The sequence below is a fragment of the Hylobates moloch genome, unplaced genomic scaffold, assembly GCF_009828535.3.
Source record: "Hylobates moloch isolate HMO894 unplaced genomic scaffold, HMol_V3 SCAFFOLD_11, whole genome shotgun sequence".
In the NCBI taxonomy this organism is placed as follows: Eukaryota; Metazoa; Chordata; class Mammalia; order Primates; family Hylobatidae; genus Hylobates; species Hylobates moloch.
In genome coordinates this window covers 92,217,210-92,233,567 of record NW_026652286.1, presented here as the reverse complement: position 1 = coordinate 92,233,567, position 16,358 = coordinate 92,217,210, and the positions used below count along the sequence as shown (strand labels likewise).

General features: G+C 50.0%; 1 protein-coding gene and 1 pseudogene across 2 annotated transcripts; one reads left to right on the top strand and one right to left on the bottom strand.

Annotated features, from left to right (window-relative positions):
• Nucleotides 1-16,358, bottom strand: part of LOC116476213 (hippocampus abundant transcript-like protein 1) — a 194,479-nt pseudogene that overhangs the window by 170,091 nt on the left and 8,030 nt on the right.
• Nucleotides 1,332-6,520, top strand: THY1 (Thy-1 cell surface antigen). 2 transcript variants are annotated; one of them, XM_032167708.2, is made up of 5 exons: nt 1,332-1,561; nt 3,408-3,502; nt 3,750-3,810; nt 4,293-4,628; nt 5,171-6,520. In XM_032167708.2, exons 3-5 carry the CDS (start codon nt 3,774-3,776, stop codon nt 5,281-5,283), a joined length of 486 nt encoding a protein of 161 aa, XP_032023599.1. In that variant the 5' UTR covers nt 1,332-1,561; nt 3,408-3,502; nt 3,750-3,773; the 3' UTR covers nt 5,284-6,520. The 2 variants fall into 2 exon arrangements, with proteins under 2 accessions (XP_032023599.1, XP_032023598.1); XM_032167707.2 differs by lacking the exon at nt 3,408-3,502 and having other exon boundaries at nt 1,358-1,561.

Below are 16,358 nucleotides of genomic sequence, written 5' to 3'. Positions count from 1 at the left end.
GGTGGGCAAGGCCAGCTGCATTTTTCATAAAATGCCCTAGAAACCTCTGCGGTTTACCAAAGTGAATAGCTCCTTTGGACTTCACCATCTGCAAGGCTCATTCCAGTTAGAACGTTCCATCACCCTAAATGCTGGGAAACCAAGCGAATCTCCTCCCACTTGCAAGCTTCCAACAGTGGCTTCCAACAGTGCCACTGCAGTATCAAAAACTGCAGGGAAGGTGCCAGGGCTGACTTCCATGAAGAAATAGGAGAACGGGCAGGCAGACATTGGGGAGGCAGGGCCAGCCCACAGAATGTCGCGACCAGAATTCATAAACAGGCCGGCAGGATACAAATCAATCAAATAAACGTTAGCTGAAAAAAATTAACCACACTTGTGAGTGAGAGACAAGTCATCAGCACCGTCTCTAAAAATGAGCCTAGGGCTTCTGGTGACATCCAATCGGTGGGTTATTGGGAGTGCCCCAGGTGATCAGGAGCTGGCCTCGACTCAGTCCTTTCTGTGCTGTCTCCTCTTTCCCAGAGTTCCTCTCTCTCCTCTCCCACTGGGCAGGGATGAGTGAGAGGAATGGCTCACCCTTGAGAGCTGGGGTCCATAGCCCAGGTCAGTTCTCCAGCTCTCCCACTTACCAGCCAAGACAGGAGGTGAGGATTGAGATGGGATGAACCCAGCAGGCGCCCATGGGTTAAAGGTCGCCATGAATGTAATGTGCCCAGCACAGTGCCTGCTAAAAGGCAACACTCCCTTGGTGAAGACCAAACAAACAGACTGTACTCAGGAAAGCCAGAAGAACCTTCCAGCTGTCTGGACCAGAAGGTGCCAGCCCAGGGACAGAAGGAGACGTTAATGCCCAGAGCAAAAAGCGCCTGCAGCCCCCCCGAAGGGCTGGGTGCTCTGGAATAGATGAGGGGGTGAAATGGGGCTAGGGACCAGGGACGGACAGGGTGGGTCCAGGACCTGCCTTACTTCCGAAGGGCTGTTACAACATTGAAAAATACCCAGCCAGCTTCCTTTCAGAAAGACTGGAATATTCCAAAACTTCTCACTGGAGGCTCCGGAGGAGGTGGGCTCCAGCTGAAAAGGAAATGCGGAGGCGTGGACGCTCCCGGCCTGCATCCTGCACCTCTTAACACTTTGGTTTTCCCACAGACTTCTGAAGAATAGGTCAGAAGAAAGGGTTAAAGCCTTAAAAGGGGAACAACCATTGCGGGGCTCAGGGAGGAGTATAATGTTCTTTGGGCTGCCGCACCCTGATCCTCGGGGTCCCGAACCCTCCCGTCCCTGGCCAGGCGTGCCAGCCACAGGGTGAGGGGTCCCCTTCCGCCGCAACCTGCCACTCTCACACCAATGCAGGACCGCCTTCTCTTCCTTCCCCACCCCCCACCCCACCCTGCCATCCTTTCTCCCCCAATCTCCGCCTCTGATTGGCTGAGCCCCCGGCTCCCCGCTCCCCCTCTCCTCCATCCCCGGTGAAAACTGCGGGCTCCGAGCTGGGTGCAGCAACCGGAGGCGGCGGCGCGTCTGGAGGAGGCTGCGGCAGCGGAAGACCCCAGTCCAGGTGGGAACTGGAGCCGGCGGGACCTGGGGTTCGAGGGCTGCCATGAGGCGCCCACGCAAGCCTTCCCAACACTAGGCTTCGGGCCACGGTCCGAGGGCGCCCAGGGAAGGAGGGCGCAGAGCTTAGGGAGGGGCCTGCTTTCCAGGCAGGGGCGGGAGTGGGATGCTACTGCAGGGCAGGGGCCGCGTGGCACCCCGATGTCTTTCGGGGAAGGAGCTCCCGGGCTTTCGCCCGCTGGGGGACTGGTGTCTGGGGCTGGGGCGCTGGAGAACAGGGAGGAAGGGCACCAAGGATAGCCTGTGGGTCTACGTTCCACCCAGACGTCCCCAAACCCAGCTTGCAGAGGCGGGGAGGAGGACGGATGAAACTGCGGGGAGAGGACGGAGGATGGCGAGCTGGAGGGAATCTGCCGGGTGACCTCGCGGCGGGCTGGGTGCGGGGCACCGGAGGAGAAGGAAGCCGCAGTGCCGCAGGCGGGGACTGGGTGGAAGGCGGGCGGACGGGGGAGGGGAGAACTGGAAAAGGATGAGAGAAGGGGAAGGGGGACTCATTTGGGAAAGGAGAGGATTGGAATACGGAAATGGAATAAGGGTGAGGCCCGCCGGGGGCTTGAGAGGAAGAGCAGACCTTCTCTGGGTCTGGAGCCGCCTGAGGACACAGATCAGAGGAAATGAATACAGACTGCACCTCCCCAGCCGCTCTCCACCCCTCCCCTGGCTCTTCTACCCTCTCCAGCCCCAGACCCTTTTCTTCCCTTTCTTGCTCTGGCCATTGCTCCCCCTTCCCCTCCTAGATCCCAAGCCCGCACAACATCTCAAACAAGAGTCCTCGAATCAAAAGCCAGATGCCGACCCCCCTTCCTCCTGGATCTGGCTCAGGGCAGGAGCTCCACCCCGGGACAGAGAGAGCATTGATTGTAGCTGCAGCCGCCGCGGGATCCTAGCCTCACCCGTCAAGGGGCTGAGCACCAGGGACCCTGAACTTGTCTAGTGGCGCGCCCTGCGCACCCGGGCGCACTCAACCGAGGCAATGCCCTGCGCGTGCTCGCGGGTGCACGCCCCTTCTGTGGCCTCTCCTGGGCGAGCACTGCTCTGCGGATAGGCTAGGCTACCGGCTTCGCGTCGCCTTGCCAAGGGTTGGTTCAGCCGAGGCTGCAAAAAAAAAAAAAAAAAAGACCAGGCAGACAGCCTATCCAGGGTGGCTATTGAAACTGGGCTGGAAAACTGCAGTCCCAGGAACTCCAGAGAGCTGGACATTGGGAAGCATCCTTGGCTCACATACAATTGGAGATCATATGGCTTTCTCTCCTCCAGAAACACGACGACTGGCTTGTGCCCTATCCAGATAGGAATAGATGCTCCCTATCTGGGAGCATCCTTAGCTACCGTGAATGGTCTCTAGCCATCCACTGGGGATGGCGAATGACTTAGGGATTTGTGTCTCACGTATATGAAGCAGTCATCGCCAGATGTTGGTTGTTTTTCTTAACCCCCATCATAAGCTGGTGGGTATGTAATATTCAGAGAGATTCATTCATTCATTCATTCACAATAAATATCTTTGGAGTGTATGCTATATGCCAGTAATCTGCAAATGGAAACTGTTTTGAGCATTGGGGATTTTCTTCTGAACAGGAAATGGGAAGTCCCTAAATGGGGAGTCTTTGTTTAACAGATACAGAGTTTTACTTTGAAAGACAAAAAGAGTTCCCGAGATGGGCTGCACAGCAACGTGAATGTATTCAGCACTGCTGAATATGCTGAATTTAAGTACTGAATTTAAATGGTTAAAATAGTAATTATTACGCTTTTTGTATTTTACCACGATTAAATTTTTTTTTTAATAGGAAGCCTCAGCCCTCATAGGTCTTACATTACCATACACTATGTTAATGTAAGAAGAGAAGAAAGAGTGGTAAAGTCACTTAAAGTCACCCAGCAAGTAAGTGCTCCATGGCCAAGCGCAGAAACACACCATGACTGGGCTTGTTCTCCCTCCTTCCTTGCTTTCCCTGAGCAGGAAAGAGCCAGTGGCAGTATCACGTTCAGTGAGAAGTAGGGATGAGAGGGGGAATGGAGAGAGGGACTTAGATGTCTGCCATAGCCATTATGTCATGTTCCCAGGGACTCCCAGCCCTGGCGGTAAGTGTGGCACAGCTTGGCTGATTCCCATCCTGTTCCCACCCCAGATCCAGGACTGAGATCCCAGAACCATGAACCTGGCCATCAGCATCGCTCTCCTGCTAACAGGTACCCGGCACAGGGCAGGACTGGGGCTCCAGGCACCCTGGCTTCCTTCCCTCCAGAGAAGCAGCTTCTCCCTCACAGTCTCAGAAAAGCGCAGGTGACGAAGAGAGGGCTCTTTTTGATCCCGAAGTCAGCCAATCCACCTCGCTGATATTCTGATGGCCTGAGGTGGTTTTTGGAAACACAGTTTGCTGAGCCCTCCCTCGCACTATTGAACTAGAATCCCCAACCGAGAACCCGGAACCTGCATCAACTCCCCAAGATCTCCTGTCCTTGAAACACATTGATAGGATCCAAGGCTCAAGCAGACTGGGGAGGGAGGCTGGGGTCTGCAAAGAAGAAGTGGGATCCCTGGGGTGGGGAAAGGCACTCAGAGAGCAGACCCAGGTCCCCTCCCTAGCCAGGCCCACCTCTCCACTTCAGGTGGGTGGGAGGCCCCTGCACCGTAGGCCCCTCCAATTTGAAGGAGGCACTGCTGGTGCCAGTCTTGCAGGTCTCCCGAGGGCAGAAGGTGACCAGCCTAACGGCCTGCCTAGTGGACCAGAGCCTTCGTCTGGACTGCCGCCATGAGAATACCACCAGCTCACCCATCCAGTACGAGTTCAGCCTGACCCGTGAGACAAAGAAGCACGTGCTCTTTGGCACTGTGGGGGTGCCTGAGCACACATACCGCTCCCGAACCAACTTCACCAGCAAATACAACATGAAGGTCCTCTACTTATCAGCCTTCACTAGCAAGGACGAGGGGACCTACACGTGCGCACTCCACCACTCTGGCCATTCCCCACCCATCTCCTCCCAGAACGTCACTGTGCTCAGAGGTGAGGCAAGCCCCTAACAAGGTCAAGTGAGCTGGGAGAGCCAGGCTCGGGGACAGCAGGCAGTTCCCTTGGCTGGGCTGGAGAGGAGAATAGCCCCATAACGCTCTCACCCTCTCCCAACTGCTGCCTGGTCAACTGGGGAATCATTGCCTTCAGTGTGAATGGGGTGAAGAGCTCAGGGCCAGTCAGACAGGCAGAGTAGTGTGGTAGATGCTTCCACCAGAACTGTGGGCAAGGCCCTTCGCCTCCCTAATCTTCCTTCCCCCCACTGGGAAAACAGGGATGACACCACGTCCCTCAGCCAGTTCTCTTGTGATGATGTTTAGTAAGGTTTTCATAAGATGATATGTGTGCAAGAGATCAGTAATCTGCAAATGGGAAAGATGGCTGGTTCTGTGAGACCCGGCTGCTCCTGGTCCCAGCTAAGACGTTGTAGTACCCATCTCCCAAAGGGAGTACACCCTTGCTTTGGGCCTGTGTCTGCCTGAGTCCTGATCTGTCTTCCTTCCTACCCTGCCCCCGGCCCCCTTCTCTTTCTGCAGACAAACTGGTCAAGTGTGAGGGCATCAGCCTGCTGGCTCAGAACACCTCGTGGCTGCTGCTGCTCCTGCTCTCCCTCTCCCTCCTCCAGGCCACGGATTTCATGTCCCTGTGACTGGTGGGGCCCATGGAGGAGACAGGAAGCCTCAAGTTCCAGTGCAGAGATCCTACTTCTCTGAGTCAGCTGACCCCCTCCCCCCAATCCCTCAAACCTTGAGGAGAAGTGGGGACCCCACCCCTCATCAGGAGTTTCAGTGCTGCATGCGATTATCTATCCACGTCCACGCGGCCACCTCACCCTCTCCGCACACCTCTGGCTGTCTTTTTGTACTCTTTGTTCCAGAGCTGCTTCTGTCTGGTTTATTTAGGTTTTATCCTTCCTTTCCTTTGAGAGTTCGTGAAGAGGGAAGCCAGGATTGGGGACCTGATGGAGAGTGAGAGCATGTGAGGGGTAGTGGGATGGTGGGGTACCATCCACTGGAGGGGTCATCCTTGCCCATCGGGACCAGAGACCTGGGAGAGACTTGGATGAGGAGTGGTTGGGCTGTGCCTGGGCCTAGCACGGACAGGGTCTGTCCTGAGAGCACTCCTCGGCAGGCATGGCTGGTGCCTGAAGACCCCATATGTGAGGGCACCACCAAGAATTTGTGGTCTACCTTGTGAGGGAGAGAACTGAGCATCTCCAGCATTCTCAGCCACAACCGAAAAAAAAAAAAAAAAAGGGGGCAGCCCTCCTTACCACTGTGGAAGTACCCCAGAGGCCTTGGGGCATGACCTGGTGAAGATGCAGGTTTGACCAGGAAAGCAGTGCTAGTGGAGGGTTGGAGGAGGAGGTAAAGGATGAGGGTTCATTATCCCTCCCTGCCTAAGGAAGCTAAAAGCATGGCCCTGCTGCCCCTCCCTGCCTCCACCCACAGTGGAGAGGGCTACAGAGGAGGACAAGACCCTCTCAGGCTGTCCCAAGCTCCCAAGAGCTTCCAGAGCTCTGACCCACAGCCTCCAAGTCAGGTGGGGTGGAGTCCCAGAGCTGCACAGGGTTTGGCCCAAGTTTCTAAGGGAGGCACTTCCTCCCCTCGCCCATCAGTGCCAGCCCCTGCTGGCTGGTGCCTGAGCCCCTCAGACAGCCCCCTGCCCCGCAGGCCTGCCTTCTCAGGGACCTCTGCGGGACCTGAGGCAGGCCATGGAGTGAGACCCAGGAGCCGGACACTTCTCGGGAAATGGCTTTTCCCAACCCCCAGCCCCCACCCGGTGGTTCTTCCTGTTCTGTGACTGTGTATAGTGCCACCACAGCTTATGGCATCTCATTGAGGAAAAAGAAAACTGCACAATAAAACCAAGCCTCTGGAATCTGTCCTCGTGTCCACCTGGCCTTCGCTCCTCCAGCGGTGCCTGCCTGCCCCGCTTCGCTGGGGTCTCCACAGGTGAGGCTGGGGGATGCCACCTCTTCCTATTCCCTGACTTCTCCCCAACCACTTAGTAGCGACACTGCCCCAGGGGCTAATGACTGCACACTGGACTTCTTTTCAGAATGACCCTAACGAGACACATTTGCCCAATTAAACGAACATCCCATGTCTGCTGACTCACCTGGCTGGAACGACATGCTTACTGCCAACACATGGGCCGAACCACGTGGCCCTGGCTCTGGAATGCACAAGTGGCTTTGCGTGAATCTGCGCTAAGCTATGCAGTCTGCCTTTTCTTCTCAGCTCTGGTAGTTCTTCAGAAATGTCCCCTCCAGGCACATCCACTATTGCGAGGGTGAGCAGGAAGGGTGGGAGACGCCCATGCCCTCAAGGCATCACTTCCTAAATCCAAAAGCATCAGCAGGAGAAAGGACTGGGGACAAATACTGTCCCTTTGGGAGTAGGGAGGGAACACTGAGCCCCATCCCTGGCTCCTTCCCTAAAAGTAGAGTAAAATGGAAGCGAGCATCCTGGGATTGGGGGTGAGAGGGGGACCGCAGGGTAGCTGTGGGTTCCAATTGCTGTCAGAGTTAGAGGCAGTCCCAAGCCAGCCTCCCTGCTTTGCCAGGGAATTTGGGGGAGGAAGGTGACAGCTGCCCAGAGGCTGACTCATCTGATATTTAGCAGTGGGTAGGATGATTGTTTCTGAGCATTTTTCTTAAAGGCCTCAGATCTAAATTATGCCACCGGCTCCCACTCTTGCTACCTCCCGTCAACCTCTCTGCCTTGCCTTCCACCCCTGTAGTTACCATGCACAAAGAGAGGAGGAGGAGCTGCCCGTGTCCCAGACTGAGAGGCTGACGACCCCTTAGCAAGATGCTGCCAGCCCAGAGCTCTGCAAAGGGAGGAACACCCCTGAGACTCAGGCCCCTCTCCTTCAGCCCCGCTTGGGCTGCAAGTGCCGTGCCAAGGAAAGGCATCTGTCTTGGTGAGAAGAGCTGCTGTGGTGGAAGGGAGATCAAATGCCAGAGAAATGTGGGGCGCCTCACCCTCAGGGTAGTAAGAGAGTATGAAGGTATTTCTGGAAGGAAATGAGCGGCACTGTGTGAAGCCTCGCACCTGTGTGACACCTCCTGTGGGGTCTTTGTCACACTCTAGTACTGTGTCCCTGAAGAGTTTAGCAGCCACACTCTTAGAAGGATGCTGGGAGATGGTGTTGCCCTCTGCAGCCATGTTTAGGGGAGCAGAACCTGAGGCCCACAGTGGGTGAGGTTAGCTCAAGAAGCCACAGAGGCCACCAGAGGGCCACAGACTTCAGGAAAGGAGAAGAGAAGAACAGGGCATCAGGCCTCACAACACAAACCTACCCAGAGCTGGGCGCAGTGGCTCATGCCTGTAATCCCAGCACTTTGGGAAGAGGCGGATCGCTTAAGGTCAGGAGTTCGAGACTAGCCTCGAAACCCCATCTCTACTAAAAATACAAAAATTAGCCAGGCATGGTGGCCTGCGCCTGTAATCCCAGCTACTCACGAGGCTGAGGCAGGAGAATCACTTGAACCCAGGAGGCGGAGGTTGCAGTGAGCCAAGATTGCACCACTGCACTCCAGCCTGGGAGACAGAGTGAGACTGTCTCAAAAAAATAAAAAATAAAATAAACCTACCCGGAATGACCATGCTGAGGGCTGGGAGTCCGCAGACTTTCAGCCACAGGCCGCGACAGCCGTAGGTCCCTCTCTGGTCAAGTCAGCAGGCCTTGTGGAGGCTGTGGAGTGTCTGTGGTGACTCAGGTAATTATAGAGGGCTGGCCCCAGCCCTAGTTCCTGTACACATGCCCCAACCCCCTCCCCATCCACTCCCTCGCCAGTCCTAACCTCTCTCTTGGGTCCCCCCTTCAGCACCTAAGTCCATACCTAGGGCCATGGAATTCCCACTCAAGAGCAACAGAAGCCCCTCTCTGCACCCCCATTTCTGGATTGGATTGTCCACTGAGACGCACAATGTCTGCATCTCTGATATCTAGAGGCTTCCTTGGGAAGGGCATGGGGAACTCCGTGAGATGTGGGGACTTTCATGGGCCAACCAAGAGTTTGAGACCATCCTGGCCAACATGGAGAAACCCTGTCTCTACTAAATAAATAAATAAATAAATAAATAAATAAATAAATAAATAAATAAATAAATATTAGCCAGGTGTGGTGGTGCACGCCTGTAATCCCAGCTACTTGGGAGGCTGAGGCAGGAGAATTGCTTGAACCCAGGAGGCAGAGGTCGTGGGCCGAGATCATGCCACTGCACTCCAGCCTGGGTGGCAGAGTGAGATTCCGTCTCCAAAAAAAAAAGTCTTAGAGCTTGGTGCAGTGGCAGGCACCTGTAATCCCAACTTCTTGAGAAGCTGAGATGGGAGGCCCCCCTTGAGCCCAGAAGTTTGAGGCCAGCCTAAGCAACACTGTGAGACCTTGTCTCAAAAAAATAATAAAAACAATAATTCTTAAAATAAGCTGATTGGGCTGAAATCATGTATTTCTACAACAAACATTAAGCACCTAAATGCACCTGGCTCTGTGCTAAGCTATAAAAGACACAAGCCCCTAACTGAAGGGGTCCACAGTCCAATAAGAGGGAGGAATCAATTTCAGTGCAGTGATCAGCACTATGAGGAAGGGAAGTTGTGGAAGACACCAGTGCAGATTCCCCAACATGCATTATCCTCTTCCTTCTCAGCAATGGGACCCATAAACTAGAACTGAAATGTGTGATCCAAAAGAAAGACTCTATTTCCCAGTTCCATTGCAGTGAGATGGGCCTATGTGATTAAGTTCTGTCCAATGGGATATAAGCACAAAATAGTATGTGTAATTTCTATAAAGGGCTCTAAAAGAGAGAAAGTGTGACTTTCTCCCTACTTTCACCTTATGCTAGCTGGAATGTGGAGTTGATGGTTGGAACTGGAGCAGCTATTTTGTACTATGAGATAGATGGAAGTTGTGTGTTACAAATGACAAAGCACAAGATAGGAGCCTGAGTCCTTGGTGATGGTAGAGCTGTCAGGGCAGCCATGGACAACCTTATTTAAGTGACTGTTATTTGGGCTTTTCTGCATTCATTGCTAACTAAACCTAAAACTACCTTAAAAAGAAACTGCAGGCCAGGCACGGTGGCTGATGCCTGTAATCTCAGCACTTTGAGAGGCTGAGGCGGGAGGATTGCTTGAGCCCAGGAGTTCAAGACCAGTCTGAGCAAGGTGGCAAAACCCCATCTCTACAAAAAATACAAAAATTAGCTGGGCATGATGGCACACGCCTGTAGTCCCAGCTACTCGGGTAGCTGAGGTGGGAGGATCGATTGAGCCTGGGAGTTTTGAGGCTTCAGTGAGCCAAGATCACACCACCACACTCCAGGGTAACAGAATGAGACCCTGTCTTCAAAAAAAAAAAAAAAAAAAAAAAAGAAGCTGCTACTTAACACTGCTGAATCATACACTTAAAAATGGTTAAGACTGTAATTTATGACTTTTTAACCACAACTTTTTAAAAGAAGCCAAAGGTCAAATTAATACAGATAGAAAATAGAATGGTGGTCGCCAGGGGCTGTGGGGAGAGGGAATGGGGAGTTATTGTTTAATGGGCACAGAGTTTTGGTTTTGCAAGATGAAAACAGTTCCACGGATGGGTGGTGGCGATGGTAGCACAACAGTGAGAATGTACAAAATGCCACTGAACCGTACACTTTTTTAAAAATAGAGATAGGGTTTCACTATGTTGCCCAGGCTGGTTTCAAACTCCTGGGCTGAAGTGATCCTCCCCCTCAGCCTCCCAAAGTGCTGGGATTGCAGGTGTGAGCCACCACACCTAGCCTGAATCGTACACTTAAAGGTGGCTGAGATGGTAAATTTTATATTCAGTGTATTTTATCACAATATTAAAGAAATAGAAGAAGCCAAGGCACCACGAAACTCTTTGGGGTGGTTACCTTTATCAAAACTCATCAAACCATGCATTTAAAATAGGTGAGTTTCTTTCTTTTTTTTTTTTTTTTGAGACGGAGTCTCGCTCTGTCACCCAGGCTGGAGTGCAGTGGCGCAATCTCGGCTCACTGCAAGCTCCGCCTCCCGGGTTCACGCCATTCTCCTGCCTCAGCCTCTCTGAGTAGCTGGGACTACAGGCCCCCACCACCACGCCCGGCTAATTTTTTGTATTTTTAGTAGAGATGGGGTTTCACCGTGGTCTCGATCTCCTGACCTCATGATCCGCCCGCCTCGGCCTCCCAAAGTGCTGGGATTCCAAGCGTGAGCCACCGCGCCCGGCCAAAATAGGTGAATTTCACTGAATATAAATTATACCTTATCAAAGTGCTATGGGAACACATATGTAGGGCCCTTTTGCCAGGCGAAAGCGGCTTCCCAGAGGAGGAGTCATGAGTAAGAGTGCAAAAAGCAGCCTCTACTATTTTGCAAACTAATTGCAAAAAAAGAAATTTTATGTCATTTCTTCTATACTCTGCAAAACTAGGGCAAAGGGAGAGGAAGCCATCGTGGGTTCAGTCTGAAGACAGGACTTAGCCCCTCTCTAGGTTAATACACAACTGCTGGTGGATATAACAGCTCTTAGAGCACACAGGCCCATCCGAAGAATCCCTGATCCAGTCAATATTTATTCAAACATTTATTAGGTGCACACTCCATGCCAGGCCTTGTGTCGGGTAATGAGAATAGAATAGTAGATGGTACAGACAATCTCTTGTTCTATAACATTTATATTCTAGTATGGGAGTTGGATATTAAGCAAGTAAACCAATCAATAAATCAAATAATTATAGATTGGGATCGTTTATATATAGAAGACAATAAAGAACAATAAGTGACATGGCCAGGCACAGTGGCTCACGCCTGTAATCCTAGAACTTTGAGAGGCCAAGGTGGGAGAATTGCTTGAGCTCAGGAGTTTGAGGCAAGCCTGGGTGACATAGTGAGACTTTGTCTCTAAAAAATAATAACAATATTAAGTGACCTATTAGTTAGGGTGATGAGGGAGAGCCCAAGGGAGTGTCCTTTGAGCTGAGACTTCAAAGGTGAGAACAAGCCAGCCATTGGAAGAGCTGCAGGAAGCACAGCCAGATGGAGGGAATGGTAAGGAGTGGTCCATGATGTTACTGAAGAGGCAGACAAGAGCCAGATTCAACAGGAGCCTTGGAGGTCATGGTGAAGAGTTTGAATTTGATTGTAAGGGTAACAGAGAAGTGTTCAAGGATGTGATCTGGTCATATTTTTATAAGATCCCTCTTGCTACTCTGTAGAAACATAAAGGAGAATAACAGTAGAACAAGAAATCAGGAGGATATTGCCGTGGTCCTAAAATAGATGACAGCAACTTTGACAAAAGTTGTAGTGGTTAAGATAGACAGAAGTGGTGACTTCAAGATACATTTAGAGTTAAAACAGAGAGGACTGGGGAAATCTAAATAAGGTCTGTGGATTTTACCAATATCAATTTCCAGTTTTGATACTGTACTCCAATTATACAAAATGTTGCCACTGGGGGAAACTGGGTGAAGGGTACATGAGACCTCTAACCTCTGCACCCCAAGGGTACAGACGAGACCTCTCTGTACTATTTTTTTTTTTTTTTTTTTTTGAGATGGAGTCGCGCTCTGTCGCCCAGGCTGGAGTGCAGTGGCGCAATCTCGGCTCACTGCAGGCTCCGCTCCTCGGGTTCACGCCATTCTCCTGCCTCAGCCTCCCGAGTAGCTGGGACTACAGGCGCCTGCCACCTCGCCCAGCTAATTTTTTGTATTTTTAGTAGAGACGGGGTTTCACCGTGTTAGCCAGGATGGTCTCGATCTCCTGACCTCATGATCCGCCCGCCTCGGCCTCCCAAAGTGCTGGGATTACAGGCATGAGCCACCGCGCCCGGCCCTCTCTGTGCTATTTATGCAATTTCTTGTAAATCTATAATTTACTTTAAATATTTTTAAATATTTTAAATTTTCAACACAACCCCCCAAAAAAAAAGATGGCAAATATTTAACTCCAGAGGGAGGAAAAAAGAATGCTCATAACAGGTTAGATGGATTTACTGTGAATAATATTTACGTAGTTGGCCAGGCGCGGTGGCTCATGTTTGTAATCCCAGCACTTTGGGAGGCCGAGGTGGGCGGATCACGAGGTCAGGAGATCGAGACCACCGTGAAACCCCATCTCTACTAACAATACAAAAAATTAGCCGGGCGTGGTGGCGGGCGCCTGTAGTCTCAGCTACTCGGAGAGGCTGAGGCAGGAGAATGGCGTGAACCTGGGAGGCGGAGCTTGCAGTGAGCCGAGATTGCGCCACTGCACTCCAGCCTGGGTGACAGAGCGAGACTCTGTCTCAAAAAATAATAATAATAATAATAATAATAATAATATTTACATAGTTATACTGATATAAACATTCGCTTTGGTCTGAATGTTTGTGTCACCCAAAATTCAAAATTTATCTTTTGAAATCCTAAACCCCAAGGTGATGATATTTGGAGGTGGGCTCTTTGGGAGGTGATTAGGTCATCAGGATGAACCCCTAATGAATGAGATTAGTCTCCTTATAAAAGAGGCCCCACAGAGATCCCATACTCCTTCCACTACATGAGGCCACAGCAAGAAGATGCTGTCTATAAATCAGAAAGTGGGCCCTCAACAGATACTAAGTCTGCAGCACCTAGAGCTTAGACTTCCCAGCCTCTAGAACTCTGAGAAATAAATTTCTGTTGTTTATAAGCTGCCCAGTCTGTGGTATTTTGTCATAGCAGTATGAATGGACTAAGGTAACACTAAATAGAGATTTTAACCAAAAATTATGATGACAACATATTGGAGGATGGGAAAAGGTTAAGTGTATGTATTTGGTGAAGGAGAAAGTGGGCGTATAAGAAAGCTAAAACCACATTTTCCATAGTTGAACGTTAATAGAGGCCAGGCACGGTGGTTCACACCTGTAATCCCAGCACTTTGAGAGGCTAAGGCAGGTGGATCACTTGAGGTCAGGTGTTCAAGACCAGCCTGGCCAACATGGTGAAACCCCGTCTCTACTAAAAATACAAAAATTAGCTGGGTGTGGTGGCACATGCCTGTAATCCCAGTACTCAGGAGGCTGAGGCAGGAGAATCACTTGAACCTGGGAGCTGTAGGTTGCAGTGAGCTGAGACTGTGCCATGCACTCCAGCCTGGACAACAAGAGCGAAACTCCATCTCAAAAAAAAAAAAAAAAAATGTCAATAGATCATACTTAACACTGAAAAAATCAAGAAATAGTTCTATATATATATAAAATATACTTTATATACTTTTATATGTTACATACTTTATATATATACACTTTATATATATACATATATATGAGAGAAATTTTTAAACATAGAAGTAAATAGCAGAAGAAATAGAGTTAAGAGGGTTGCTTTGGGGAGTAAGAATTTAGGATGGGGTAACAGACTGCTTTTATATTATAAAACTAGTAATACTTTTTTGTCCCTATAAATATATTGGTTTGCTAAACAATATAAATCAAATATATCTAAAGAAATACATTAAATGTTTGGCAAAAAAAAAAAAACCCACAGGACTTGCTTACTGGTGGTTTGAATGTTTCAGGGATGGTTTGAGAGGAAGTGAGAAGGAATCTAGGATGATCCTTGGGCTCTTGCTTGAACAAGTGGATGATGATGACATCTGTTGAGAAAGAAAAGGCTGGGGGAGCACTGAGTTGGGAAAGCAGATATATTAAATCGGTGATGCCCATTAGACATCCAAATGGAAGTATCAAGAAAACAGCTGGATATCCCAGTCCTGAGCAAGAGGTAAGAGGTCCAGGCTAGAAATATAAGTATGCTGGAAATTATTATTTGGATGGTAGACATAGACCATGGGACGAGTAAGATCATGCAGGGAGACATGACAGAGGAATAATTCTATAATTCTAGGCTCAGACTGGAATCTGAGACAGTCCAATATTTAGGCTTTTGAGGGTACAAAAGAGATTAAAGAGCAGTCAGTGAAGAAAGAGGAAATCCAGGGGTCTGCGGAGCCAGAGAAGGGAGAGTTTTGAAAAGCAGTGATCAACTGGGTCAACTGCTATGAAGTCAAGTAAGATGAGGACCAATACGCTGGTGACTATGGTAGCTAGTCTCCAAAGATGGCCTCCTGTGTAAACTGGGCGCCCTTGGGTAATCCCTTCTTTTGAATCTGGCATGGCCTTGTCTTGTTTATGACCAACAGTATATAGTAGAAGTCACATGGCATGACTTCCAAGCCTGGCTCATAAGAATTCTTGCAGCTTCCACCTGGTTCTCCTGGAATGCTCACTCCTGGGACACTCCCTCCTGGAACCCAGCTGCCATTCTGAGAAGCCCAAGTCACACAGAGTGGCCACATATAGGCACTCAAGTTGCCAGCACAAGCTAAGCTCCCACCCAACAGCCACCATCCACTGCCAGCCATGTGAGTGAGCCATCTTAGATGTCCAGCTCAGCTGAGGCTTCAGACGACTCCAGTCCCAGCTGTTGACTGCAACCTCATGAGAAACAGACCCCAAGAAGAATTTCCCAGCTGAGCCCAGTCAACCACAGAAGTATGAGACATAATAAATTGTTGTTTAAAGATATATTGAGGAGGTTTATTACACAGCAATAGGTAGCCAGAATAGTGACTTTGACAAGAGTCACTTTTGACAGCCCAGTGGTAACAGAAGCCAGGTTGGAAGTGGGTGAATGAAAGTGAATGAAGAGTGTAGACTTCTTTCTCAGGAAGTGTGGCTGTGACTGATGTGGGAAGTGGAGTACAGGAGAGTCCATTTATGTTGAAGATGGGCAATACTGGAGTATGGCTGTATGTTGATGGTGATGATGCCTGGAGACAGGGAAAGACTGATGAAGAAGAGGGAGAAGAAAGGGAAGAATTAGAGTCTTTGGAAAGGCAAGAGCTAGAAATGAAGGCAAAGAAAGGTGGGCGCAGCAGCTCACGCCTGTAATCCCAGCACTTTGGGAAGTTGAGATGGGATGATCACTTGAGGCCAGAAGTTTGAGACCAGCCTGGGCAACATAGCAGGACCCCATCTCTACCAAAAAAAAAAAAGTTATTTAAAAAAAAGTTAAAGAAGATGGGTAAGGAAGTGGAAATTTTGTGAAGTTGAAGTTTCTTGGCTTTTCATATAAGTGGTCTCTCCTTTCTCAAGGAAGTATATGGCAAAGTCATCAGCCGAATGAGATGGTGGGAATATGGAGGGTAGGTGGGCAAAGGTTTGGTAAAAGGAGATAATATAAAATAGTCATATCAGAAAGTGGGAGTGGTAGCAGAATTCTAAAAATAGCCCCCTGAGATTCCACATCCAATGCATGGAAACTGAATGTGATGAGATTTTACTTCCATGACTGTGTTTCGTTATATGGCATAGCTGATCCTCAAAGAGAGAGATAAGATGATCTGGGTACTCATAATTGAATCACATGAGCCCTTAAAAGCAGAGAAACTTCTCTGGCTAGTGGCAGCAGAGGGCCTCCGGGAACATCAAGGAACCAGGCAAAAGGTACCCACGGAGCCCCTTGAGCTCCCTGCTTTCTCACAGCTTCTGGAGGTCCCAGATAAGTCCCTCTCAGATTTCTACCTCTGCAATTTGCATCCTGAGCTCTCTGAATTCCAGTGATTTTATTTACGATTAGATCCAGGGTTGACCTGGATGCTTGACAGGAACTGGATTGTATCTAGTCTACATCTGGAATCCAGACTGGAATCCAGAAATCAAACTGGGTGTTCAACAGGAAC